A 26,525-nucleotide genomic window follows, 5' to 3' on the forward strand; every position below is an offset into this window, starting at 1 on the left:
CAGCAACAGTATCACCCAGGCGACACTCTGCGGCAGCAACAACAGTATCACCCAGGCGACACTCTGCGGCAGCAACAACAGTATCACCCAGGCGACACTCTGCGGCAGCAACAACAACAGTATCACCCAGACGACACTCTGCGGCAGCAACAACAGTATCACCCAGGCAACCTTCTGCGGCAGCAACAATATCACCCAGACAACCTTCTGCGGCAGCAACAATATCACCCAGGCGACACTCTGCGGCAGCAACAACAGTATCACCCAGGCGACACTCTGCGGCAGCAACAACAGTATCACCCAGACGACACTCTGCGGCAGCAACAACAACAGTATCACCCAGACGACACTCTGCGGCAGCAACAACAGTATCACCCAGGCAACCTTCTGCGGCAGCAACAATATCACCCAGACAACCTTCTGCGGCAGCAACAATATCACCCAGATGACACTCTGCGGCGGCAACAACAGTATCACACAGACAACCTTCTGCGGCAGCAACAATATCACCCAGACAACCTTCTGCGGCAGCAACAATATCACCCAGATGACACTCTGCGGCAGCAACAATATCACCCAGGCGACACTCTGCGGCAGCAACAGTATCACCCAGGCGACACTCTGCGGCAGCAACAACAGTATCACCCAGGCGACACTCTGCGGCAGCAACAACAGTATCACCCAGGCGACACTCTGCGGCAGCAACAACAGTATCACCCAGGCGACACTCTGCGGCAGCAACAACAGTATCACCCAGGCGACACTCTGCGGCAGCAACAACAGTATCACCCAGGCGACACTCTGCGGCAGCAACAACAGTATCACCCAGGCGACACTCTGCGGCAGCAACAACAGTATCACCCAGGCGACACTCTGCGGCAGCAACAACAGTATCACCCAGGCGACACTCTGCGGCAGCAACAACAGTATCACCCAGGCGACACTCTGCGGCAGCAACAACAGTATCACCCAGGCGACACTCTGCGGCAGCAACAACAGTATCACCCAGACGACACTCTGCGGCAGCAACAACAATATCACCCAGACGACACTCTGCGGCAGCAACAGTATCACCCAGACGACACCCTGCGGCAGCAACAGTATCACCCAGACGACACCCTGCGGCAGCAACAGTATCACCCAGACGACACCCTGCGGCAGCAACAATATCACCTAGACGACACCCTGCGGCAGCAACAATATCACCCAGACGACACCCTGCGGCAGCAACAGTATCACCCAGACGACACCCTGCGGCAGCAACAGTATCACCCAGACGACACCCTGCGGCAGCAACAGTATCACCCAGACACGCTGCTGCAGCACAACCATGCCATACAGCGTACCTTCTTGCAACAGTCATGACGTAGCTGTGAACTTGCACTACCTTCTCATGGGCTTCCCAAGCAGGACACAAAAGACATTTTTCCAATTTTTTTTGACCAATACACTTTGTCTAATGCTTTTAAAAAGTGCGCCTTGTCCCAGGTAGAAAAAAATCTGAGGGTGAGGAAGCCTCTCATCTCCCTCACATCTCTTCTTAAGTTTGATGAGTACCCTCACAGTGTCACCTAAATAAAGGGTGTATAAAGGAAGCATTACATCCGGGGTGGGGAAGATGCTGAAAGAGTACTCTGCTGAAAAGTTTTGATTATCAGCGACTTGGTGCAGTGGGGGGTGGAACCAGCACTACGAGAGAACCGTACTCCCAGGGGCAGGTAGTTTACGCACTGCATCACTGCGTTGGTACAAACAATTGTAAAGCAGACTTTATGGATGGAAACAGAGCTACTTTCACAAAAACCTTTTAATCAGGAAAAGTACAGGGTTTGGGAACGAGGCCAAGCTCTGGCTTAACTGGTAACGGGAGACGTGCAGGGCTGGGGGGCGAGGTCAGGCAGAGAGCCTGCCTCTACTGAATCCTGCAAACGCAGCAGTAGCCTGCGGAACGAACCTTTAAGGAAGACTACATTCAAACAGAGCCGACTCCAGGCCATGGGGTCCGGGCAGTGGAGGGCAAGGATCCTGCCCTGGGTGACCGCTCCTGGGGCTGTGCCATGCACAGACCACGACACACGCCATCAGCAGGCGTGCCCGCTCCGACTGGCACCCTGACATGCATGTCACAGCCAATTACATCTGCAAAGGGCACAACTCACCCCATGACATCTGCACACCCCTCTCAGCATCTTCCCATGATGCACAGCCACCGCCCCTAGGATACTCACCCGAGCACAGAGATCAACCTGGAATATGGAGCCGTCGCTACCCCCACAGAACATGTGGTACTCCGTGGGGTCAAGGGTCACTGCCATGATCCTCACATCAAATAAAATGGACATCAAGAGGTCCCCGGAGGAGATGGACCAGAGCTGTGGGGGAAGGGAATTCAGAAATCACTTCGTGAACAGAAAAAGAAGGAAGAAAAGTGGCTGAGGTAGGTACAGGAAGGAGAAGCAAAGATCAAGCCATTACCAAGGCAGAGACGAGAAGACTGAGGTGGAACAGACAAGAAGAGGTAAGGGGCCGCACAGGCACGAGGTAAGGGGCCGCACAGGCACGAGGTAAGGGGCCGCACAGGCACGAGGTAAGGGGCCGCACAGGCACGAGGTAAGGGGCCGCACAGGCACGAGGTAAGGGGCCGCACAGGCACGAGGTAAGGGGCCGCACAGGCACGAGGTAAGGGGCCGCACAGGCACGAGGTAAGGGGCCGCACAGGCACGAGGTAAGGGGCCGCACAGGCACGAGGTAAGGGGCCGCACAGGCACGAGGTAAGGGGCCGCACAGGCACGAGGTAAGGGGCCGCACAGGCACGAGGTAAGGGGCCGCACAGGCACGAGGTAAGGGGCCGCACAGGCACGAGGTAAGGGGCCGCACAGGCACGAGGCATGGGGGCCGCACAGGCACGAGGCATGGGGGCCGCACAGGCACGAGGCATGGGGGCCGCACAGGCACGAGGCATGGGGGCCGCACAGGCACGAGGCATGGGGGCCGCACAGGCACGAGGCAAGGGGGCCGCACAGGCACGAGGCAAGGGGGCCGCACAGGCACGAGGCAAGGGGGCCGCACAGGCACGAGGCAAGGGGGCCGCACAGGCACGAGGCAAGGGGGCCGCACAGGCACGAGGCAAGGGGGCCGCACAGGCACGAGGCAAGGGGGCCGCACAGGCACGAGGCAAGGGGGCCGCACAGGCACGAGGCAAGGGGGCCGCACAGGCACGAGGTAAGGGGCCGCACAGGCACGAGGTAAGGGTGCCGCACAGGCACGAGGTAAGGGTGCCGCACAGGCACGAGGTAAGGGTGCCGCACAGGCACGAGGGGCGCACAGGCATGAGACAGGGGCCGCACTGGCACGAGGCAGGGGCCAAACAGGCACGAGCCACACAGACAGGAGGCAGGGGCCACACAGGCAGGAAGCCACACAGACCAGAAGCAGAGGCTACACAGACAAGAAGCCACACAGACAAGAGGCAGAGGCTACAAAGACCAGAGTTAAAGGAATGAAGACAAAAAAAAAAGAAACCTTGCAACAAGAGTGGTATCACTGAGAGACTAAGTTAAAGCAAGACAGCGAGGTAAAGTAGGACTGACAGCCACAAAGGGAGGTACTGCGCCCTCACACAGAAACCCTTCCCACAACTCCGAGGTGGAGGTTTCAGAGGTTTAAACCACTGCTGATTGATTACACATGCAGCACCTCCAGATACCGGTGCAACTGCGAGATGCTCTGCAGACAGACAAGCGACTGTGCACAAACCAGTAAGATTTTGCAGATACCCTTCGCTGGTGAAGAGGGCCAGTACATGACATGATTGTAAGGAAGGAAGGAAGGAATACTGTCCATCCCTTAAGTGGAAGGTTCTAGGCACTCCACGGTAGGAAAGGACAACATCAAGAGCCACCAATTTACTGTCGCGCAGCACTTTACTCATCTGAAGTGCAGACTCCCCATACCTTGGCCGTCTGATCGAGGGACGATGTGGCTGCTCTTGCCAGGGCTCCGCCCGAGCCACAGTGCAGGTCTGTGATGGGAAGGGTGTGCCGGGACCAGACATGGAGGGGCTCTGCAAGCTGAGACTGCTCAGTATTCAAGACACTGCAGGAGGAGGACAAAAGGCAAGTGTCACAAGAACAGGATGAATTCAGGAACAGCACAAATGCAATCTGTGGTGGGCAAGACTTCCCACTGGTAGAAACCCACCATTCTATGCTATCTGAACACGCCACTTGGGACTAAGCGGCACTCACGTGTCTTCCAGACCAGTGGGCTGCTTCACCTCACTGTCCACCTTAAATACTCCAAGGCTCCTCCCACGAGCCTCTTCCTTATACAAGGGGTCCCCGTCTCAAGGAGCCTCAACAGGTCTTTACAGACCCTTTCTATGGAGGGCTGTATCCAGCTCTGGTTCATCATCTTAGCAGTAAACCCTGCACACCTGCTCTGCTGTCCAATCCCGTCTGTCCTTACATGAGTGCAGACAAGCTTCTAGGTCACTGCTACATCTCACTTTATGGAAGAGGAGTGGAGTCATATCTAAGGCTGGAGATTCACTGCGACTCGCAGGTTTTAGGAGTGCTGAGTGCGTATCAGGACAAAAGAAAAAACAGGCACTGTCAAAGCCAAGAGGGCAGTTCCTTAGCAAGGCTGAGATTACATTAGCTATTGCAAGTTCATGCCACAACAATGCAACTTTTAGACGTGGCGGCTAAGAGCGTGCAATAATTCCAAACTAAAAAAAATAACCATCAGAAACAATTTTACTAGAAGAATAAGGGTGCCTCCTAGAAGACTAGTGCTCTTCAAGCTAGTGCAGAGGACACTTTCGTTTTAATGCTAATGACACGAAAGGAAAATGTTACTTACCCAGTAAGCATCTGTTCTTGGCATGTAGAACTGTAGATTCACATGCTGTGCATACTCCTGCCATCTAGTGTTGGGTTCGGATGTTTGCACTTTGTTTTTCTTCGAAGAAGTCTTTTCCAGTCACGAGGTAGGTGACTCCTCCTTTCGGTGATAGTGTGCATGGGCATCGACTCCATTGTTAAATTGTTTTCCCGCAGAGAGTGAGAAAGGAGTTAGTAAGAGAAGAATAGAGATGTCCATGCGTATGTATATAAAGGAAGAGAACTGCAACAGGTATAGGTACCCGGGGAGGAGGGTGGGCGCATGTGAATCTACAGCTTGGCATGTTAAGAACAGATGCTTACAGGGTAAGTCAAATTTTCAATTTGAGGCATGTGAGCTGTAGATCACATGCTTTGCATAGACTATACAGCAGTATTCACCCCAGGCGGAGTAGCAGTTGTCGGAAAAAGAGTTCCAAGTACTGCCTGGCCCACATTAGCCTGTTTTGTTAACACATCAACACAATAGTGTTTGGTGAATGTGTGTGGTGTAGAACATGTTGCAGCCTTACAAATGTCAGCTATGGGAATGTTTACTAAGAAAGCCATAGTAGGTCCTATTTTGCGTGTGGAACACGCTCTAGGAGGTATTGTTAAAGTTCTCTTTGCTTTTGCCTAACAAGTCTGAATACATTTGACAATCCATCTGGCAATACCTGACTTAGATATGTGATTGCCCTTGTGAGGTGAAGAAAAAGCAACAAAAAGTTGTTTAGTCTTATGAAAATGACTTTGTTCTATGTAATATATAAGGGCTATTCGTACATCTAAAGTGTGTAGAGCTCGTTCTGCCACTAAATCTGGTTGAGGAAAGAACACGGGTAACTCCACCGATTGATTGATGTGAAAAGCAGAAACTACCTTTGTTGCAGGGATTTTGCACATATACAGAACTATGCCCAGGAAACCAGGACCTCTGTGTATAGTGGTGTACCAACAACCCACCTCAGTGCCCGGAACCCCAATACGACTAGCTATAGTGTTTCATTCTTTCTCCATACTATAGCGAAGCTACCAATGATTAGACATCCTAGAACATGTCACTCTGTCCCTCTCAGGAATCGCGGGAACAAGAACACTTTTGCATACTCTCTCATACTTGTCCACAACGTGAGTAATCAGAGACACAGTATAGTGTAAAAAGTTTATTTTAACTAACATGCTCTATAATGCAGTATATGAGCCAATACCAGCAGCAAAATGCATAAACACAATCTAGTGAGCATTGTTACAATTTCATAGAATACATGTTATAAATGTAGTGGAAGGGGGACTAATGCGCCTTACCTCCCTCCCGTGCTAGGAGCTAGTTGATTATAATTATAGAAGACCTCTGGGCTTTGTCATGGGGGACCCCATACCTCTGAGCCTAGATGCAAAGCTTTACATCTCCGGACAAGTGCATCTCTTCTCTTCTGGGAAGGTTTTTCCCAAGTGCTCTGACATGCCTGCAATGCAATATTAAAAGCACTTTTTCAGTAGTGCAGCTGTGCTCTCGTATTGTGTCTGCGCGTGGGGCTGACCAAAGCAGATTAACAAGGGACGTTGTTTTTTTACCTTGAACATTGTGTGCAGACGAATACCACAGAGTACAGCAAAAGTGTGAAAGGCAGACAGTTCTCATGTGAAAACGCACAAGCAGAGTATTCTCGGAAAACAAAGGCATATAGTAACATGTGCAAAAGCGTCGGCATGGTCGCCAAGCTTATACTAACTTAGCAATGTCCGCAGTTAAACCCATGTCCTCACTACATCTTAGGTAGAAACTTAAAGTTGGCACGAAGAACCACTTGGTCTTTTTGGAAACTGGAAAAAAGGATCTTGTATTGTTAGTGCCTGTAGCTCACCCACTCTCCTCGGTGAAGTAATTGCAATGAGAAAAGCGATTTTCCGCAAGAGAAACTGCAGTTCACTTTTATGCATGGGTTCAAACGGTGGTCCCATTAATCGTATAAGGACTATGTTAAGATTCCACACTGGGGCAGGTGGAAGTCATGGCGGTACAACTCTTAAGTCCTTCCATAAAAGCTTTGATAACTGGCACTCTAAAGAAATACAAGTGTTACCTATTTTGTAGATACACCGCTATCGCCGTGGGATGTAGGCGGATAGATGTGCAAGTTAAATCTGACCGCTGCAGGTATAACAAATTATATTTTGTATGGAAGTATCAAGAGGATTGATATTATTGCAAAAGATAACAAAACACTACCATTTAGCTGCATATCATGCTCTTTTAGCAGGCCTTCTGGCCTCTCTAATATTGTTCATACAGTCTGGTGGAAGATTCAGGTAACCAAACGATGACTTCAGGAGCCCGATCGCTAGGTTGAGTTCCTTGGGATCTGGGTGTCTAGTTTCTCCTGGCTCTGTGTGAGGAGACTGGATGTGAGATGCAGCTTTTGATGTGGAACTAGTGACTGCTCCAACAGGGTCATGAACCAAGGTTGACAGGCCCATGTGGGAGCTACTAGAATCAGTGTGAGGGATGTTTGCATGAGTTTCCGAACCACTAATTGAACAAGTGGGAGAGGCAGAAAAGCGTAGGCAAATATCCAAGACCAGTTCATCCATAGTGCATTGCCTTTGGAGAGCGGGTGTAGATACCTGGAGGCGAAGCTTGGGCATTTAGCATTTTCCTGTGTGGCAAAAAGATTATTTGAGGAAACCCCCAACTTTGAAAGTATGGGATGAGAACTTGAGGGTGAAGTTACTGCCTGTCTGCTGAGGTTGGAAATCTGATGGTTTACTCCTGGGAGGTGCTCTGCTAGGAGATAGATTTTGTGGTGAATGGCCCACTTCCAAATAGCTTAAGCTAGGTGTGACAGTTGAAGTGTGTGCCCCCCTGTTTTTGTGTATAATACATAGCTGTCATGTCAGTGGAAACCAAGACAGCTTTGCCTACAAGGTGAGCCTAAAAGGCTTTGAGCGCTAAAAACACTGCTAGCAGCTCTAGATGATTTATGTTAAGAGCTTTTTGCTTTGGACTCCACAAGCCTTGAACTGTGTGATCTTAGAGATGAGCACCCCAACCAGTGAGCAACGCGCCTGCTGTTAGAATGGCATGTGAAACTGGGTCTATAAAGGGCCGTCCTTTTGATAAATCTTGGGGGTTTCACCACTTCAGGGAGTGATAAGTACAGCTGTTTACCAACACTAGATCAGTTAAAAGACTGACTGGTTCCACTGACTTGCTAAGCATTCATGGAGGGGATGCATGTGGAGCCATCATTCCCAGCAGCTGCATACTCACTTGAGCTGGTAGTGGGTGAGTGAGTTGAAACTGCAGTACCAGAGCCTGAATATTGCAAATTCTGGCTGCATTAGGGAAGGCCAGAGCTCTTCGAGTATCTCAAGTGGCTCCTAGATAGTTTTGAGAGTTGTAAGGCTGAAGATGTGATTTCAACACATTGACTACAAACCCCAGTTGGTGCAGTAACTGCAGTATTATGTGAGGGTGCTAGAGACACTTTAGGTACACACTGGCTTTGATGAGCCTGTCATCCAAGTACGAGAACACATGAATGTGTTTTCTTCGTAGGTGAGCAGCGACTACTGCCAGACATTTTTTAAAGACTCTGGGAGCCGTGGTGTCTCCAAATGGGAGTACTTTGAACTGGTAATGCTGCCCCGCAACCACAAATCTGAGAAATTTGCGATTAGCGGGATGTATTGGAATGTGGAAATACGCCTCCTTTAAGTCTAGAGTAGACTAATTTGCCCTGTTGTAAAAGTGGGAGCACTTGTTGAAGCGTCGACATGTGAAAATGATCTGATTATAGGGAAAGATTAAATTCTCTGAGGTCTGAGAGAACCGTCCTTTTTGGGAATGAGAAAGTAAAGAGAGTATACGCCGACCCCTGATATTGTAGTGGTACGGGATCTAAGGCCTCCTTTAAGAGGAGAGACAAACTCTAGTTTGAGGAGAATGGTCGGTAAGCTCCAGGCAATAACTAGAGCGGATAATTCCTAGCACCCATTTGTCTGTAGTTATTGATTGCTAGACGGGTAGGAATTGAGAAAGATGCTCCGACAGATGTTAAATGATCAGGGTGTAGGCAAGTCACTGTTTGGTATTGGAGGGGGAGGCACGTGTGTTGGAACCTCTACCTTTGCCATTGTTGCGGCAGCAGAGATCCGATTTGTTGCCTTTGTGGACTGTTCCCATGAGGCACAGGGTCAAGGCTGATTTGCATATTGCCATGTCTGAACTGGGGTGGTGTGGAGTGCAAAAGAACAATGGATTTAGGCCCAGATCTCTGTACTGGGGTGAACGTATGACATTGTTCTGCATTCTGTCCATCAATTGTTGTGTTTGCATTTGTATGACGTAGAGGCAGAGTCTGAGGAGGTATTCTTGGACTCTCCAGGATAGAAGAAGTGCTAAAAAGAACCACAGCCAGAAGGGGACTGTAGGGCCCCATAGATTTTCCCAACATGTTTGTCCTTTTTCATATTTTCTAAGGTCGTGTCTACTACAGGACCAACAAGGTGTTTGTCAAACAGCGTGTTAAGAATAGAAACTTGAACTTCTGGTTTATATCCAGAAATTCGTAACCATGCATGCCTTCTTAGCAGCACGCTAGTGTTGACGGCTCTAGCCGCAGTGTCAGTCACATCTAAAGCCACCTAAAGCAATTGTTAGAGATGAACTTTCTCTCTTGCAATAGGTCTTGAGCTTTGGACTTGTGCTAATCAGGCAGGAATTGGAGCAATTGCGCCCTATCGAACCTAGCTAAAGGTGCTTGGGTGTTAGAAATGCGCCAGAAATTTGCAGCTTGTGAGGCGGCTCTTTTGCCAGAAGCATCTATCAACTTAGACTCTTTGTCTGGAGGTGGAGCATTCCCTGACGTGTGAGAATTGGCCCGTTTACGGGCATTAGAAACCCCTAAAGAATCTAAGTGTAACTGGCCCTCGATATAAACTGGATCAGATGGTGTAGATTTATACTTTTTGTCTACCCTAGGGGTGAGAATACGTGCCCAAACAGGATCCTTAAACATGTTATCCACATGTCTTAGCTTACCCTTGAGCATGGGGAATGTATGAGTGGATCTTTGGGAACTACCAAGGGTTTTGAAAAGGAAATCCTCCTCTAGGGATTCTTTGTGTAATTGAACCCCATGATAATCAGCAGCTCTGCTAAATAGTTATTTTTAGCCTATATTGTCATCTAGTGGAGAAGGTTTATTAGGGTAAAGATCAAGATCTGTGGGAGAGTCCTTCCAGGGGTCTGCAGGTGCAGGATCATTGTTCCCATTCCTGTCATCCTGATCATTAGGTGTATATGGTGGTGGTGAATTAGTGGCAGTAATTAACAAGGGTGTTTCAGCTAGGAGGAGGAGGAGAAGGGTTAGTACCAATATTTTTCCTCTTTAAAGGAATGGGATAGGCTTCATCTAACTCAGATTTGCATTTAAGTGGTAATTTGGTCGCAATATGTCCAGTTTTAGGATCACTGTACAGTTTTTTGTTTCAGGTCTGGTTTTGAAGGCGGGACATCGAAATGGGGGTCCTTCGATGGCATTGGAGAATCTTTATTTTTCGGTGCCAAACTTTTCAGTACCGGTGTCTTAGGTGCCGAGGATTTCGAATCCAAAGACTCTTTCGGCGTTGAAGGAGGTGACGCTGAGATTAGTTTTGGTTTCAACCCCGAAAGTGCGGCAACAGTGTTGACAACTCGATCCCGGGCTGGAAGGCTTTGGTGTGAGTTTCGGTGCAGAGCCGCAAAGTGGGCATTGGAAACATGTTCTCAGTGCCGACCATGGCCTGAAGGCAGAGGGAGGACCAGAGCCTTTTTTTTTCTTGGGCTGAATTGGACTTTGGGGCAAGGGAGGATCGGCACTCACGATAAGCTGACCTTGCAGAATGTCTTCGTCCACAGAGACGGAGATATGCTCCTCTTGTTCTTCTTTGGCCCCTATGGCATTGCTGGTGTCTTGTTCGGAATATTCTTCAAAGAAGTCTGGAATGGAACCGGTGTGTTGGCTCTGCATGTTGAGCTCGAAAGTCGCAGAGTGTTTTCTTCGAGCAGAAAGGTTTACACTCGATGAGCACAAGTTGCACACTTCGTGTAAGTCTGTGCGCGGGAACTTTGCATGGAACCAATGACAGAATTTGAATGGAGTCTGTTCCATTGACTGCAAGGCGGACCGACGTGGATAGACCCAACGGCCTGCCACGAGCTACCCGATTGAAAACAGTATTTGTATTAAACACAATATGCGGAGAAATGTGAAATGCGTGATCAAATTTAATACTGTTGAGGGTAAGTGGATTGTGCACCGAGGGGAACTCAAGAGACTGTCGTACCGGAGCACAGCAATTCACATCCGAAAGCAAAAAAAAAACAATGGAGTCTATACCCATGCGCACTTATTACAGAAAGTAGGAGTCACCTACCTCGTGACTGGAAAAACTTCAAAGAAAAACAATGTGCAAACATCCGGACCCAACACTAGATGGCAGGAGTATGCAAAGCAAGTGATCTACAGCTCACATGCCTCGAACATAAGGTTTCCCTTGATGATAAGCACGTCCTAGCTTTGAAAACTGCACCGTAAAACAGTTTAAATACACACATTAGCAGGTAAAGTTCCGACACTGAAATTCATTTTTTAGACAGATGTGCAGCTGTGAGCTGGAACACTCCATGATTGGCATTACAGGGCAGCCACTAAGAGCAGAGGGCGGACCCAGGACCAGATGTATGAACTTTTATCACAGGAGGCTGGCAAGGAGACGGCTGAAGAGGCCTCTGAAGCAGACCCAAAAAGCAAAGCCAGGGAAAAGATGCTCTTTTATGAAGTTCTGCACATCCAGAAAGTCTGGAGTGGCATTCACGCGTGGGTGCGGCGGCATCAGAGCGTGTAATGAAGAGGAGAGGAAGGCATTAAACACCTGTGCTGAAGAGGAGTGCGCTCGGGAAGTTTAGACAAAGAAGGGACAGGCAATATCTATGGCGATCATGCGAGACTGACTGTGTTAGGAGCACGGAAGAGGCAGCGCCTCGCTCGGGGAACAGATGTGCCTTTATCTTGTAGGGGGGGGCTAACTGTTCCCAGAAAGGGAGGGGCGAAGCAAGGAGCAGAACAGCAGCGAGGAGAGCAGATGGCGGGGAGGGGTGCACAAGGAACTCGTGCCCGTGTGGAGCGCTGCCCTGGGGTGACCTGCGGTTCGCCAAAACCTCTTAGCCACCACACACCTGTCCATTCCTACGATTCTCTCCAACCCCCTCAGGCACCCCACGCATAACAGAGGCTCCGTCCCCAACAACCTCACAAAAGTCCCCCTCACTCCAGATCCCTCCTCCTCCCTCTGCTCCCCCAGACTCAAATGCACACTTCTCAACTGTAGATCGGCCCAAAGACACCCCTCGGAGGTCGCTGATCTCATCACTACTTTGAACCTTGACCTAGCCATCCTAACGGAAACATGGTTAACTGAATCTTCTACTCCTATCATGGTTATCCTAGTCCCTCCCAACTACTGCATCGTTAGACTTGACAGGTCCAGAAAGACAGGCGGTGGAATCACATGCATTTACAGGAGCAACCTTTCAATTAATAAAGTCACCGCCCCCTCTCTTACCTCCTGTGAATACCTCTGCCTTGATGTCATCAGTGAAAACAAACCTGTATGTTCACTACATATCATCTACCACCCACCTGGGGACAAGCTCACCTTCTCCCAACAACTCATGGACACAATCTCAATCAACTCAGGACGGCAAAACACTCAAATTTACCTTGGCGATTACAATCTTCACTGGAATGATTGCAGTGACGCAGTGGTCAATAGCCTCAAAAATTTCCTTAACGCTTCTGACCTCACCCAAATTTGCAACGGCCCGACCCATGACAAAGGCTCTATCCTCAACCTTATCTCCAAAGAAGGCACTATTCAACTTGATTCAATCCAACCCTGTGACTGGTCAGATCACCATATTGTCACATTCTTCATCAATGAAAAAGTTAAACTTAACCCGGTCCAATCCTCCAAGCTCAAAGTTTGGAAAAGAGACCTGAAGAAACTCAATCCAAACTCTTTACCCCCTAACAGCTACAATCTCCTACTCCCCCCTACCGGCGTTACTGACGTTCAATACTTAACTGACCACTATCTCAACGCTATGACCTCAATAATCAATGAGGCTGCACCGATGCAACTGAAAAGAGTCTCCACCAAGATCTCCAACCCTTGGTACGACGGGAGTCTCAATGAAGATAGACGGGCCATGCGAATGGCAGAGCGCACCTGGAGATCTGTTCCCTCGGCACTGCACCTAAAAATTCTGAAGAAAAAGAGAAACGCATACTTCAGGAAAATAAAACGCTCAAAATCAGATTTCTTCAGACTCCAGCTCGACCAAGCAAAAAACCGCCCAAGAAAACTGTTCGAGCTAATCCGAACACAATCCAAGGAACAACCCCAAGCAGTCGACACTATGGGCAATGCACATTCCTGTGAAGATTTCTCTGCTTTCTTTAACCAAAAAACTGACAACATAAGGAGCGATCTCCTCATTGACGCAAGCCTTTACTCCAAACCCCACTGCATACCACCCAATGAACCAAAAAACAATGCGACATGGTCATCCTTTGGCACTTACTCTGAAGAAGAAATTGACAGACTACTCAGCACCTTGAAACCATCCAATCACCTCACTGACCCTCTTCCTGCTAACGCTGTAAAAGACTTCACCCCTTTGCTCCTCCCACTCTGGACTAAAATTATCAACAGCGCACTTCAACAAGGAACCATCCCCGACTCCCTCAAAGTTGGACAAGTTACACCTTTACTAAAGAAACCAACAGCCGACCCCACTGATCTAAACAACTACCGTCCTATTACCAACATTCCCACTCTCGCCAAACTGTTGGAAAAATGCGTCTAACTACAATTGACAAACCACATAGAACAGTTTGATCTCCTCAACCCTCATCAATCAGGCTTCCGAGCAGGGCACAGTACCGAAACTACAATGACTCACATAATTGACGACGCCCTCCAAATTTTAGATAAAAACGATACCTGCCTCCTCATCCTTCTTGATCTCTCTTCAGCATTCGACACTGTGAAACATGAGAACTTATTCGAACTCTTAAACGCAAGAACGGGTCTTTCTGGGACTGTTCTTCAGTGGTTCACTTCCTTTCTACACAACCGGTCTCAGAAATTCAAGAGCAACAACTTGATGTCCTCTCCAGTACCTGTATCGTTAGGTGTCCCCCAAGGATCCTGCCTATCCCCAACTTTGTTCAACTTAGTTATGGAACCTCTCACCACCTTGCTACAAGCATCCAATGTACACTTTCACATGTACGCCGATGACACCCAACTATATCTCAAACTACAATCCCCCAAAGACATTATGCGTCTAAACTCAGCGATCAGAAGCACCCAATCCTGGCTTGCCGATAACCACCTCAAACTCAATGCTATGAAAACTGAGTTCCTTCTGATCTCACCTCCCGCGAAAATCTCTACCACTCAAACCTGGCTTAAACACCTAACTGCACTCAATGTCCAACCGACCATCGTGGATTCAGCAAAATCTTTAGGCATAACACTTGACGCCAATCTCAACATGCAGCAGCATATCAGCAAGGCAACTAAGGAACGAACTTCCAAATAAATACCTTGAGGAAACTTAAACCCTTCCTCCCAGCCAAAGACTTCCAAACTGCAGTACAAGCACTAGTCATCCCTCGCATAGACTACGGCAGCATCGCCCTCTGCGGTCTCCCCTTAACTACAACTGCACCCCTAAGAGCTTCACTAACCACATCGCTGCTGTGGTTATTTTTCCCCTGTGCTGGAAATCGGTATTCTCCTGTATTCATGACGAGCTCAGCTCGTCATCAGCACAGCTCAACTGTGCCTCATGACGAGCTGAGCTCGTCATGAGCATGGAAGGGGCTAAACGCGGCAGCGAGACTCATCACTGGATCTAAAAAACACTCACATATCTCCCCTGACTTTAAATCCCTGAACTGGCTGCCTTTTGAAGCCAGAATACATCTGAAAATTGCCTGCATGACGCACAAGGCTATACACCTGAACTCACCCGGCTACCTCACTCAGAAGCTGACAATTTCCGGCGGCTCCAGAACCCCCAGAAGCACAAACAATCTTCTGCTGAAGCCTCGAAGATTCCGGAAGGAAAAAAACTTACAAACGCTCCTTCTCAGGAATGGCACCTAGGATCTGGAACTCACTCCCTCCTGAAACCAGGCTCATCTCCTCCACTCTTCTTTTTAAGAAAGAAGTAAAAGCTATCCTCATGGCTAAATACACTTGAACTACTACTTTTGATCTTTTAAGACTCTGCGTCGATTTGTACTACTTGTTTGATCCCTTTGCACATGTGTATTACTTGTATTATCGACCTACCTGATTGTCCATGCTCCCTCTTATTTGTACTACTTGCATTGATGACCTACCTTCCCAACTATGCTCCCTCGTGTACCCACCCTACCACTCTCTTACTCCTTGCCAGTTTGTAAAGCGCTCTGTTATCTGCAAAGATCTTGTTCGCGCTGTATAAAACTTTCAAAATAAAAATAAAATAAAAAATAAATGCAGAAAGACCCCACATGGAGCAGCCAGCTCACATCTCCTCGGACAGGGCTTCGCGGCACACATGGCAGACCTCTGCTGCTAGCAGGTGAACCCACCCTTCTGTTTCCTGCATCTTTGCTCCTAGTTTCTGCGACAATTCTCTAACTGCACTTAATGTGTACGCCCAACTGGGATGTGGTGGGCACAAAAGCCAGTGGCTTTGAGAGTCTGTGCCACGCTGCCAGGCACGGGTGGCCTGTCCTGCTTTATGCGTTTCCTCCAATCGGCATGGGAATGTGCGAGACAGGGAAATGCTGAGGAATCACGGCTTGAACTGAGCCAGGAGGGGAGTGCGGGGGTCGGCTCCAGAGCTCGGCATCATTGCAACTCTTGGTCCTTGAAGCGCTCTCAGTGCAGAGGGCGCGGCCCAGCCGAGGCCTGGCCTGGGATGGAGCAGCTGCGCGCTCATGATGCCGGAGGAGTAAGGTCTTGGGAGGCAGCTCTAGCATTGAGGGTGGAAGTAGGAAACTGTAATTTCAGGATTGTATCTAGTCAGACGGACAGCTGGCAGACAGTCGCTCTTGGATGGTATCTAAGACTAGCTGCTGGCAGACAGTCGCTCTCGGATGGTATCTAGTCAGACTGTCTGCTGGAAGACCGTCGCTCTTGGAGTGTATCTAAGACTAGCTGCTGGCAGACAGTCGCTCTCGGATGGTATCTAGTCAGACTAGCTGCTGGCAGACAGTCGCTCTCCGATGGTATCTAAGACTAGCTGCTGGCAGACAGTCGCTCTCGGATGGTATCTAAGACTAGCTGCCGGCAGACAGTCGCTCTCGGATGGTATCTAAGACTAGCTGCTGGCAGACCGTCGCTCTCGGATGGTATCTAAGACTAGCTGCTGGCAGACAGTCGCTCTCCGATGGTATCTAGTCAGACTAGCTGCTGGCAGACCGTCGCTCTCGGATGGTATCTAAGACTAGCTGCTGGCAGACATTCGCTCTCGGATGGTATCCAAGACTAGCTGCTGGCAAACAGTCGCTCTTGGATTGTATCTAGTCAGACTAGTTGCTGGCAGACCGTCGCTCTCGGATGGTATCTAAGACTAGCTGCTGGCAGACAGTCGCTCTCGGATGGTATCTAAGACTAGCTGCTGGCAGACAGTCGCTCTCGGATGGTATCTAAGACTAGCTGCTGGCAGACAGTCGCTCTCGGATGGTATCTAAGACTAGTTGCTGGCAGACAATCGCTCTTGGATGGTTTCTAGTCAGACTAGCTGCTGGCAGACCGTCGCTCTCGGATGGTATCTAAGACTAGCTGCTGGCAGACCGTCGCTCTTGGGTGATATCTAGTCAAACTAGCTGCTGGCAGACAGTCGCTCTTGGATTGTATCTAGTCAGACTAGCTGCTGGAAGACCGTCGCTCTTGGATGGTATAAGACTAGCTGCTGGCAGACAGGCTCTCTTGGATGTTGTAAGACTAGCTGCTGGCAGACAGTCGCTCTCGGAGTGTATCTAGTCAGACTAGCTGCTGGCAGACAGTCGCTCTTGGATTGTATCTAGTCAGACTAGCTGCTGGCAGACCGTCGCTCTTGGATGATATCTAGTCAGACTAGCTGCTGGCACGACAGTCGCTCTTGGAGTGTATCTAGTCAGACTAGCTGCTGGCAGACCGTCGCTCTTGGATGGTATAAGACTAGCTGCTGGCAGACCTTCGCTCTTGGATGGTATCTAATCAGACTAGCTGCTGGACAGTCGCTCTCGGAGTGTATCTAATCAGACTAGCTGCTGGCAGACAGCCGCTCTTGGATTGTATCTAGTCAGACTAGCTGCTGGCAGACAGTCGCTCTCGGATGGTATCTAATCAGACTAGCTGCTGGCAGACAGTCGCTCTCGGATGGTATCTAATCAGACTAGCTGCTGGCAGACAGCCGCTCTTGGATTGTATCTAGTCAGACTAGCTGCTGGCAGACAGTCGCTCTTGGATTGTATCTAGTCAGACTAGCTGCTGACAGACAGTCGCTCTTGGATGGTATCTAAGACTAGCTGCTGGCAGACCTTCGCTCTCCGATGGTATCTAAGACTAGCTGCTGGCAGACCGTCGCTCTTGGAGTGTATCCAAGACTAGCTGCTATCAGACAGTCGCTCTCGGATGGTATCTAGCCAGACTAGCTGCTGGCAGACAGTCACTCTCGGATGGTATCTAGTCAGACTAGCTGCTGGCAGACAGTCACTCTCGGATGGTATCTAAGAGTAGCTGCTGGCAGACAGTCGCTCTCTGATGGTATCTAAGACTAGCTGCTGGCAGACAGTCGCTCTCGGATGGTATCTAGTCAGACTAGCTGCTGGCAGACAGTCGCTCTTGGAGTGTATCTAAGACTAGCTGCTGGCAGACAGTCGCTCTCTGATGGTATCTAGTCAGACTAGCTGCTGGCAGACAGTCGCTCTTGGAGTGTATCTAAGACTAGCTGCTGGCAGACAGTCGCTCTCGGATGGTATCTAGTCAGACTAGCTGCTGGCAGACAGTCGCTCTCGGATGGTATCTAGTCAGACTAGCTGCTGGCAGACAGTCGCTCTTGGAGTGTATCTAAGACTAGCTGCTGGCAGACAGTCGCTCTCTGATGGTATCTAGTCAGACTAGCTGGCAGACAGTCGCTCTCGGAGTGTATCTAAGACTAGCTGCTGGCAGACAGTCGCTCTCGGATGGTATCTAGTCAGACTAGCTGCTGGCAGACAGTCGCTCTCGGATGGTATCTAGTCAGACTAGCTGCTGGCAGACAGTCGCTCTTGGAGTGCATCTAAGACTAGCTGCTGGCAGACAGTCGCTCTCCGATGGTATCTAAGACTAGCTGCTGGCAGACAGTCGCTCTCCGATGGTATCTAAGACTAGCTGCTGGCAGACAGTCGCTCTCCGATGGTATCTAAGATTAGCTGCTGGCAGACAGTCGCTCTCCGATGGTATCTAAGACTAGCTGCTGGCAGACAGTCGCTCTCGGATGGTATCTAGTCAGACTGTCTGCTGGAAGACCGTCGCTCTTAGAGTGTATCTAAGACTAGCTGCTGGCAGACAGTCGCTCTCGGATGGTATCTAGCCAGACTAGCTGCTGGCAGACAGTCACTCTCGGATGGTATCTAGTCAGACTAGCTGCTGGCAGACAGTCACTCTCGGATGGTATCTAAGAGTAGCTGCTGGCAGACTGTCGCTCTTGGATGGTATCTAGTCAGACTAGCTGCTTGCAGACCGTCGCTCTCGGATTGTATCTAGTCAGACTAGCTGCTGGCAGACAGTCGCTCTCGGATTATATCTAGTCAGACTAGCTGCTGGCAGACCGTCGCACTTGGATTGTATCTAATCAGACTAGCTGGGGGCAGACAGTCGCTCTCGGATGGTATCTAGTGAGACTAGCTGCTGGCAGACAGTCTGTTATATCTTCATATTATGTTTATTGCGTTCCCTTTTACATTGCAACTAGCTGCTCAGCCAGTGGAGTGTTTTATGTGGAATGCTGACATGAGTGGAATGCTTGGGTGCATGGTCTGTGTGGAGACAGTTGGGAAGATGGGCAGAGCAGCTAGCAGGCTGCTCATGGTGGGGCTGCTATCCCAGTTATCTTTGATGTTATGGATTTGAACGAATAACTTGAAAGACACTACCTGGCTACGTCTGCTGTGTCACCTCTACTCATGGAACCAGCTTACTTCACAGTCGCTCTTGGATGGTATCTAGTCAGACTAGCTGCTAGCAGACAGTCGCTCTTGGATGGTATCTAGTCAGACTAGCTGCTGGCAGACAGTCGCTCTCGGATGGTGTTGCAAAGTCATCCTGTGCCCTGGGCACCCCCAACTTTTTGCTGACAGGAACTGGTGGTAACTGACTGACTGACCCTGGGCTCTGGTTAACCAGGCCCAGGGTCAGTGCCAAGCTAAAAGGAACACATTAGAACACACTTAAAGACACCCAACATACACTAGGATACACTATAGTATGGTGGGGTACCCCTGTAGTTGGCATGACCTACCACCTAAGCCCCTAGTATGTAATAGGGCAGGGAATTGAAACTACCTAGAAGTCTCTAGTATCCTGGAGCATGGCAGTTTAGAGGCCAGCAGATTCTCTGCACCAGCATGTGTGCAGTGCTGAAGCCTGAGGTCAGTTTAAAAGCTGCACGGGTGGCCAGGACAGCTTTTAAAACCTTAAATTGTGCCCAAACTCGACTTTGGGGGTAGGGGCCCGTACATTTTTTAAAACCTACCATGTTTTTGGATATTAGGGACCCCAGGGTCACCCCTAGGTATCCCAGGGGTGGGGGGTCAGTTATCTATAAGGAGCGCCCTCATAAAATGAGTTTTTATAGGCCTGGGTAAGGTGAAATTTTACATTTCACTCCCCACATTGTATTAAAGAGGTGCCTCAAATTTGACTTTGATGCTGGAAGAATTGGGTAAGGATGATCTGCAATATTTCTGCAGATTCAGAACCCCTGAAGTCTCCCCTAGTTGCACAGGGGGTGGGGGTCCGGTATAAATTAGGGAAATACTTATAAAATATGGTTTTATAAGCCCTGGTGCTACAAAAGTGGCGCAAGTCATTTTCCCCATTGCAAACCCCATGGCCCATAGGTTAACATGGTAGGAAGTGATTGATTAATAAATATTGATAGGAGAGGACTAGCCGGACCATTCAAAGACTTCCCAGAATGGTCGTAGTAAATCCAACAATATTATATTGTTGAATTTCTCCTAAAGTGTACATACAATAAGTTATGAGACTTTCTTGTTTGTAAGTCCAAATTTAGCCTTTCAGTGGTCTGCCCTGATTGGTCAGTGTTAAGTGGATTAGCCAGGCTGCTGGGAGGGCAGTGATCTGTTCTATAGGAATGCCAGGCCAGGAGGTGGCGTCGTAAACTACGCTCTTCAAAGGCAGATGGGAGGCCTGGGTTTTAGTCCACTAAGACAGTTGTGACCCAGAGTCAGTGCTAGGCTTAAGAAAGGTATGTGCAGATGTTAGGGGGTGTGTTTAGCCAGCTCTTACCTCCTTGCTGGAAAATCAGCCATTATGGATTAGGAAGAATGATGCACTCTGGAACAAACTAATGCCACACTGCACTGGATGTGGTCATAACATGAGGAGTTGCCCGGCTCTCATTGGTCAGCAGTGACCTGGTGCTTGACCCAGAGAATTTTGAATAAGTATCTCAGAGGGGCAGAGCCCTCCAGATCTGCTGCTTGAAACTGAATGAAGCAAGAAGTGCCCTGCTGATGATTTAGCTGTGTGCAAGGAACTCTAAGGCCTGACCTATGAAGACTGCACCATCTGAAACTACAGCCCTGTGGATTACCTTGCTGCCAAAAGACTCAAGAGTGGAAACTCCCTGCAAGCTACAGGTTAACAGAGCTCACCTGAACAGCCCCACAAAGAATTGAAAGCCTGGAGAACCAGTGGATTTGTAAGGGTTTTGTTCCAGTGGATTGCGGAATTGAAGTTTCACACTTTCAAGGACTCTCTTGGGGATTCCAGAACCTTGGATTGTGTGTTGGATACTTTGGGACCTGCAAGCAGAACGCCAGGAAGGTGTTCTAGCTGGACCCCGCTTGCTGAAGAAGGCGGCCCACTACAGTGGTGAGAATTCTTCAGAACAATTTATAAAGGTGTGTCCCTGACACAGAAAACAAAATGACTTAAAGGGGCACTGTTGGTTTCTAAGCACTAGAAAGTGACTAATCTTTAAAAATTCATATCCCTGGTTCCCTACAGTGGATTATTTAAGTTTTGGTGTCATTTAAAAGATACAAATGTTACCTATTTCTATAAATTGGTGTTGGATTTTTATGTTGTGTTGTGTCTTGATTATTTACTGAAATGGTGTTTTTAAATGCTTTACATACCTGTCTTTGAAGTTAAGCCTGTCTGCTCGCAGCCACGTTACCAAGGGTTGAGCAAAGGAATACTTTTCTAAGACCTATGCTGAGTCCTATCATGTGTTAGTGGCCTTATTGCCAGTGGCAGACCTACATTGGCCCCTACCAATAACCCACTTTCCAACAGATGGTATCTAAGACTAGCTGCTGGCAGACAGTCGCTCTTGGAAGGTATCTAGTCAGACTAGCTGCTGGCAGACAGTCGCTCTTGGACGGTATCTAAGACTAGCTGCTGCCAGACAGTCGCTCTTGGGTGGTATCTAGTCAGACTAGCTGCTGGCAGGCAGTTGCTATTGTATAGTATCTAGTCAGAGGGCCCACATGCTGACAGTACTTTGTGAATGGTATCTATTCAGAGGGCTTACTACCACTCAAAGCCCAGAATGAACCAAGTGGGCAAGCAACAAGCCCATCTTCATCTGATGCTCCAACTGATGGCGCCACATGAACCTTTAGAATGACTTTCCTCTTATTTCACAGAGTGCAAAATAGCGTAGCCCTTCGGACAACTCCCAAACAATAAGGTCTTTGCTCATTTACCTGTAGAGGCTCCAGACTAGTGCCAGGCTGTCTTTGGCCCCAGACAAGAAGTGGCTGCTATCATCAGTGAAACAGAGGCAAGTGAGGTCCTGGTAGTGTCTGCTCAGAATGGCCAGGAGCGCCCCAGAAGAGACCTACATGGCAAGACAGAAGAATACACATGAATAGGACCCTTCTGTAGGTCCAGTGATAGGTGCCGAAGGACAGCGAGGACAGCACAGAAATATCCACCCATATATGTCAACACGCGAACCCAAACCGAGATGAATACAGATATGACAGCAGGGGTCCTTTCATTCCAAACTGACATAGGCACTGGAATTTGAATTAGCGAAAACAGCTCCACGCTTTAAGTGTGCTGCGTCATGACAGCTCAGGAAGTCACCAATTCTCATACCTATTGACATCACAACATTGGAGACTATCGTTGGGAAAATCCCAGTCATGGTCAGCGCACTGCAGGATCTGTGTCCCCCTGCTAAACTCAGCCGTACACAACTCAGCACAGTGTAGCATCTCCGTCCCTCTGCTAATCTCAGCCGGGCTCAGCTCAGCACACTGCAGGGTCTCCCTCCCTCTGCTAATCTCAGCCTGGCTCAGCTCAGCACACTGCAGGGTCTCCGCCCCTCTGCTAATCTCAGCCAGGCTGAGTACACTGCAGGGTCTCCGTCCCTATGCTAATCTCAGCCTGGCTCAGCTCAGCACACTGCAGGGTCTCCGCCCCACTGCTAATTCCATCCGGGCTCAGCTCGGCACACTGCAGGTTCTCCGTCGCTCTGCTAATCTTAGCTAGGCTCAACTCAGCACACTGCAGGGTCTACGTCCCTCAGCTAATCTCAGCTGCACTCAGCTCAGCACACTGCAGGGCCTCTGTCCCTTTGCTAATCTCAGCCAGGCTCAGCACAGCACACTGCAGGGTCTCCGCCCCTCTGCTAATCTCAGCCTGGCTCAGCTCAGCACACTGCAGGGTCTCCGTCCCTCTGCTAATCTCAGCTCAGCATACTACAGGGTCTCCGTCCCTCTGCTAATCTCAGCCTGGCTCAGCTCAGCGCACTGCAGGATCTGTGTCCCCCTGCTAAACTCAGCCGTACACAACTCAGCACAGTGTAGCATCTCCGTCCCTTTGCTAATCTCAGCCGGGCTCAGCTCAGCACACTGCAGGGTCTCCCTCCCTCCCTCCCTCTGCTAATCTCAGCCTGGCTCAGCTCAGCACACTGCAGGGTCTCCGCCCCTCTGCTAATCTCAGCCGGGCTGAGTACACTGCAGGGTCTCCGTCCCTATGCTAATCTCAGCCTGGCTCAGCTCAGCACACTGCAGGGTCTCCGCCCCACTGCTAATTCCATCCGGGCTCAGCTCGGCACACTGCAGGGTCTCCGTCGCTCTGCTAATCTTAGCTAGGCTCACCTCAGCACACTGCAGGGTCTACGTCCCTCTGCTAATCTCAGCACACTGCAGGGCCTCTGTCCCTTTGCTAATCTCAGCCAGGCTCAGCACAGCACACTGCAGGGTCTCCGCCCCTCTGCTAATCTCAGCCTGGCTCAGCTCAGCACACTGCAGGGTCTCCGCCCCTCTGCTAATCTCAGCCTGGCTCAGCTCAGCACACTGCAGGGTCTCCGTCCCTCTGCTAATCTCAGCCTGGCTCAGCTCAGCACACTGCAGGGTCTCCGTCCCTCTGCTAATCTCAGATCAGCACACTGCAGGGTCTCCACCCCTCTGCTAATCTCAGCCTGGCTCAACTCAGCACACTGCAGTGTCTACGTCCCTCTGCTAATCTCAGCTGCACTCAGCTCAGTACACTGAAGGGTCTCTGCCACTCTGCTAATCTCAGCCGGGCTCAGCACACTGCAGGGTCTCCGTCCCTATGTTAATCTCAGCAGGGATCAGCTCCGCACACTGCAGGGTATCCGCCCCTCTGCTAATCTCAGCCTAGCTCAGCACACTGCAGGGTCTCCGTCCCTCTGCTAATCTCAGCTGCACTCAGCTCAGCACACTGCAGGGTCTCCGCCCCTCTGCTAATCTCCATTAGTTATAATGGGGTGGCCCAGTGACCCTCAGAACCTGGGTTCCAAGATTGTACATACAATAGTGGTTCTGCCGGGAGAAAAGGCAATTGCTTTGTAGACCTAAATGGTAAGCAAAACTATCATTGTATCTCACAAATTATTTTAGAAATACAAATTCACCCTAAAACAGAATTCTTTGTTAAGGGGGAAAGACAAGAGGAGGAAGGAAGAAGCACACACCGTTTTGGATTTAATCCTAAATATTCATTATTTTTTAGAAAATCCGTCATATATATGGCATTGGTGTACATAAAAATGGGTTGTCCAAAACAAAGTTAACAAAAATATACAAATAACAGATACGTGCTTAGGTGAATAATGGTGACAAGTGATGTTGACTGTGTGTCAATGTACTGAATGATTGAGGCAAGTGCACTGCGTATATGTTACTCGAATTTATGAGATTTTTTGTCAAGTTCGGGTGCTCCACAGTCCTGAGGCGCTTTTGAATTGCAATGAAAACGTGTTTCTAATGGGACATTAGAAACATCCCTGTGGGCACACCTTCCCCCCCTCAGTATGAAATGAGGGTTCCGGATATCATTTTTCAAAGTTTTTAATTACGTGTTTTATTTTCAATTTTCCATCATTTGTTCTTCTTACATCAATATCTTTTTATCTTGAATCATTTATACTCCATTTGATTCATTTACAAAAAACGGCATTATTCTTTAATCCAATGCATTCGGGCATTACACACTGCCCTTCATAAGGGAACAATACTGCAAAAGAAAGTGATAGAACTAAATAAAAGTGTTGTACGACCTCAATGTTTCTGAACATTTAATCATAGTGTTGTAACCTTTTGAAATAATAATTCCATGATCCTACGTGTTCGATACAGCAAAGAAACGTGAATGTTACATAAACAGTGTTTGATGTGATAGGGTTTATCTGTCACCTTATGCATCCTTATAGCCCGTGTGTATTTCGAAAGATGGCCATTCGGCCCACTCACATGCCGGTTCTGCCGTGCTAACGTATCTCCTCGAAAGCTAACCAACATAAAAGCAACAAGTACCATGTTAGGAGCAAAGTTCTGCTGTCTCAAGTTACCAATCTCAACACTATAACCCAGATACACCCTAATTCATTACCGCAACTGACCTGGTATGACTTCGCTCGTAGCTTCCTCAGGTACACGCCAAACTTTCAAACAAACCTTCCTACCGCCTATCTTGATATTATCCCTTCTGGTGCTCATTGGTCCCGGTTGCGATCACGTGATGTGAACATAAACAACAGACTTCATGCTCCGTGTACTTTAGTACCCACTGTAAAACTCACAGATTAACAGCCACAAGGAACGGCTTTGTTCCCTGACTCTGGCAGGAACGGTCGCTCCCTCAGCTGGTATCGTAGCGCCTGCCTTACTTGCATACCTGCTGCTTTGTTCACTGCTGGAATCGTAGCGCCTGGCTAATTAGCATACCTGCTGCCTTGTTTAGTGCTGGAATCGTAGCGCCTGGCTAATTAACGTACCTGCTGCCTTGTTTAGTGCTGGAATCGTAGCGTTTGGCTTATTTGCATACCTGCTGCTTTGTGATATCAGCGTAGCGCTTTACTTGCCTGCAGTGTAGTTTGGTGCCTGATTGGAACTTGCTGCTTGCTCCTGCACATAGGCTTCTGTAGCGCTTATCTGCTGGTGCGCTGTGAGTGGTGTGAGGAGCTTTTACCCCATTGTGACGGTGCTTCTGTCCACGTGTAGCCTGTTTACTCAGAAACTCACCCTGGTTTCACTTTAGCCTTGCGGCCGCCATTTGCTGATTGTGCCTCGTCCCAGCCCGTAGCTCCACCCCGCTCCCGCCTCCCAGCTGACCCGCCCTCGCTCCGCCCCCCCCACTTTCCATTTATGTTAGTAGGACCTACGCGCAGCGTGCACGCGCAGCGATCGCGCCCAATCCGCGCCGAAGGTGCGCCAAAGGTAAGCCCGTCTACGCCCGTCCGCGCCTGGACCGCGCCCAGTGCCAGGACCCCTGGCCCTCGCATTGCCCAGCCCTCCCGCATTACCTACGATGCCACCACCCTCCTAGCCCTTAACCCCGGCCGATACCCCAACTGCGTCCAAGCCGCTCCTGGACACACCCATGGACCTTTCTCATGCTACTCCTGCAAATTCACCGGCACCGTCAACAACTCCACTACGATCACACCACAGATCCCCGACCCCAACCACCTACAATGCATCTTGCTCAACACCCGATCGGTCCACAGGCACGCCATTAACCTTTGGAATCTACTAGACACCATCTCTCCGGACGTCGCCTTCCTAACAGAAACATGGATGAACGCCTCCTCCGCCCCAGACATCACCATTGCCATCCCAGAAAATTATAAGATCATACGCAAGGACCGTACCGGCCACACAGGAGGAGGAATCGCTATCGTCCATAAGAAATCCATCCACATCTCAACCAGCTCTGACGTCAATCTCGCCAACTCTGAACACCTTCACTTCCAGATCCACATCGACCCCAAGACCACACTCAGAGGCACCCTCCTTTACAGGCCACCAGGACCCCGCGCACAATTTAGTGAGG

General features: G+C 49.4%; 1 protein-coding gene across 1 annotated transcript in view; it reads right to left on the reverse strand.

The window, feature by feature from the left end:
- The window catches only part of WDR18 (WD repeat domain 18), a 58,267-nt gene that overhangs the window by 21,593 nt on the left and 10,149 nt on the right, over positions 1-26,525 (reverse strand). Inside the window, exons 3-5 of the mRNA XM_086946718.1 lie at positions 21,923-22,056; positions 3,954-4,095; positions 2,229-2,372 (exon numbers count right to left, since the gene is read on the reverse strand). Of these exons, the coding sequence (XP_086802844.1) occupies positions 2,229-2,372; positions 3,954-4,095; positions 21,923-22,056 (420 nt within the window). The remainder of the gene's footprint in view (positions 1-2,228; positions 2,373-3,953; positions 4,096-21,922; positions 22,057-26,525) is intronic.

This window comes from Lissotriton vulgaris, chromosome 12 (genome assembly GCF_964263255.1).
Source record: "Lissotriton vulgaris chromosome 12, aLisVul1.2, whole genome shotgun sequence".
Classification (NCBI taxonomy): domain Eukaryota; kingdom Metazoa; phylum Chordata; class Amphibia; order Caudata; family Salamandridae; genus Lissotriton; species Lissotriton vulgaris.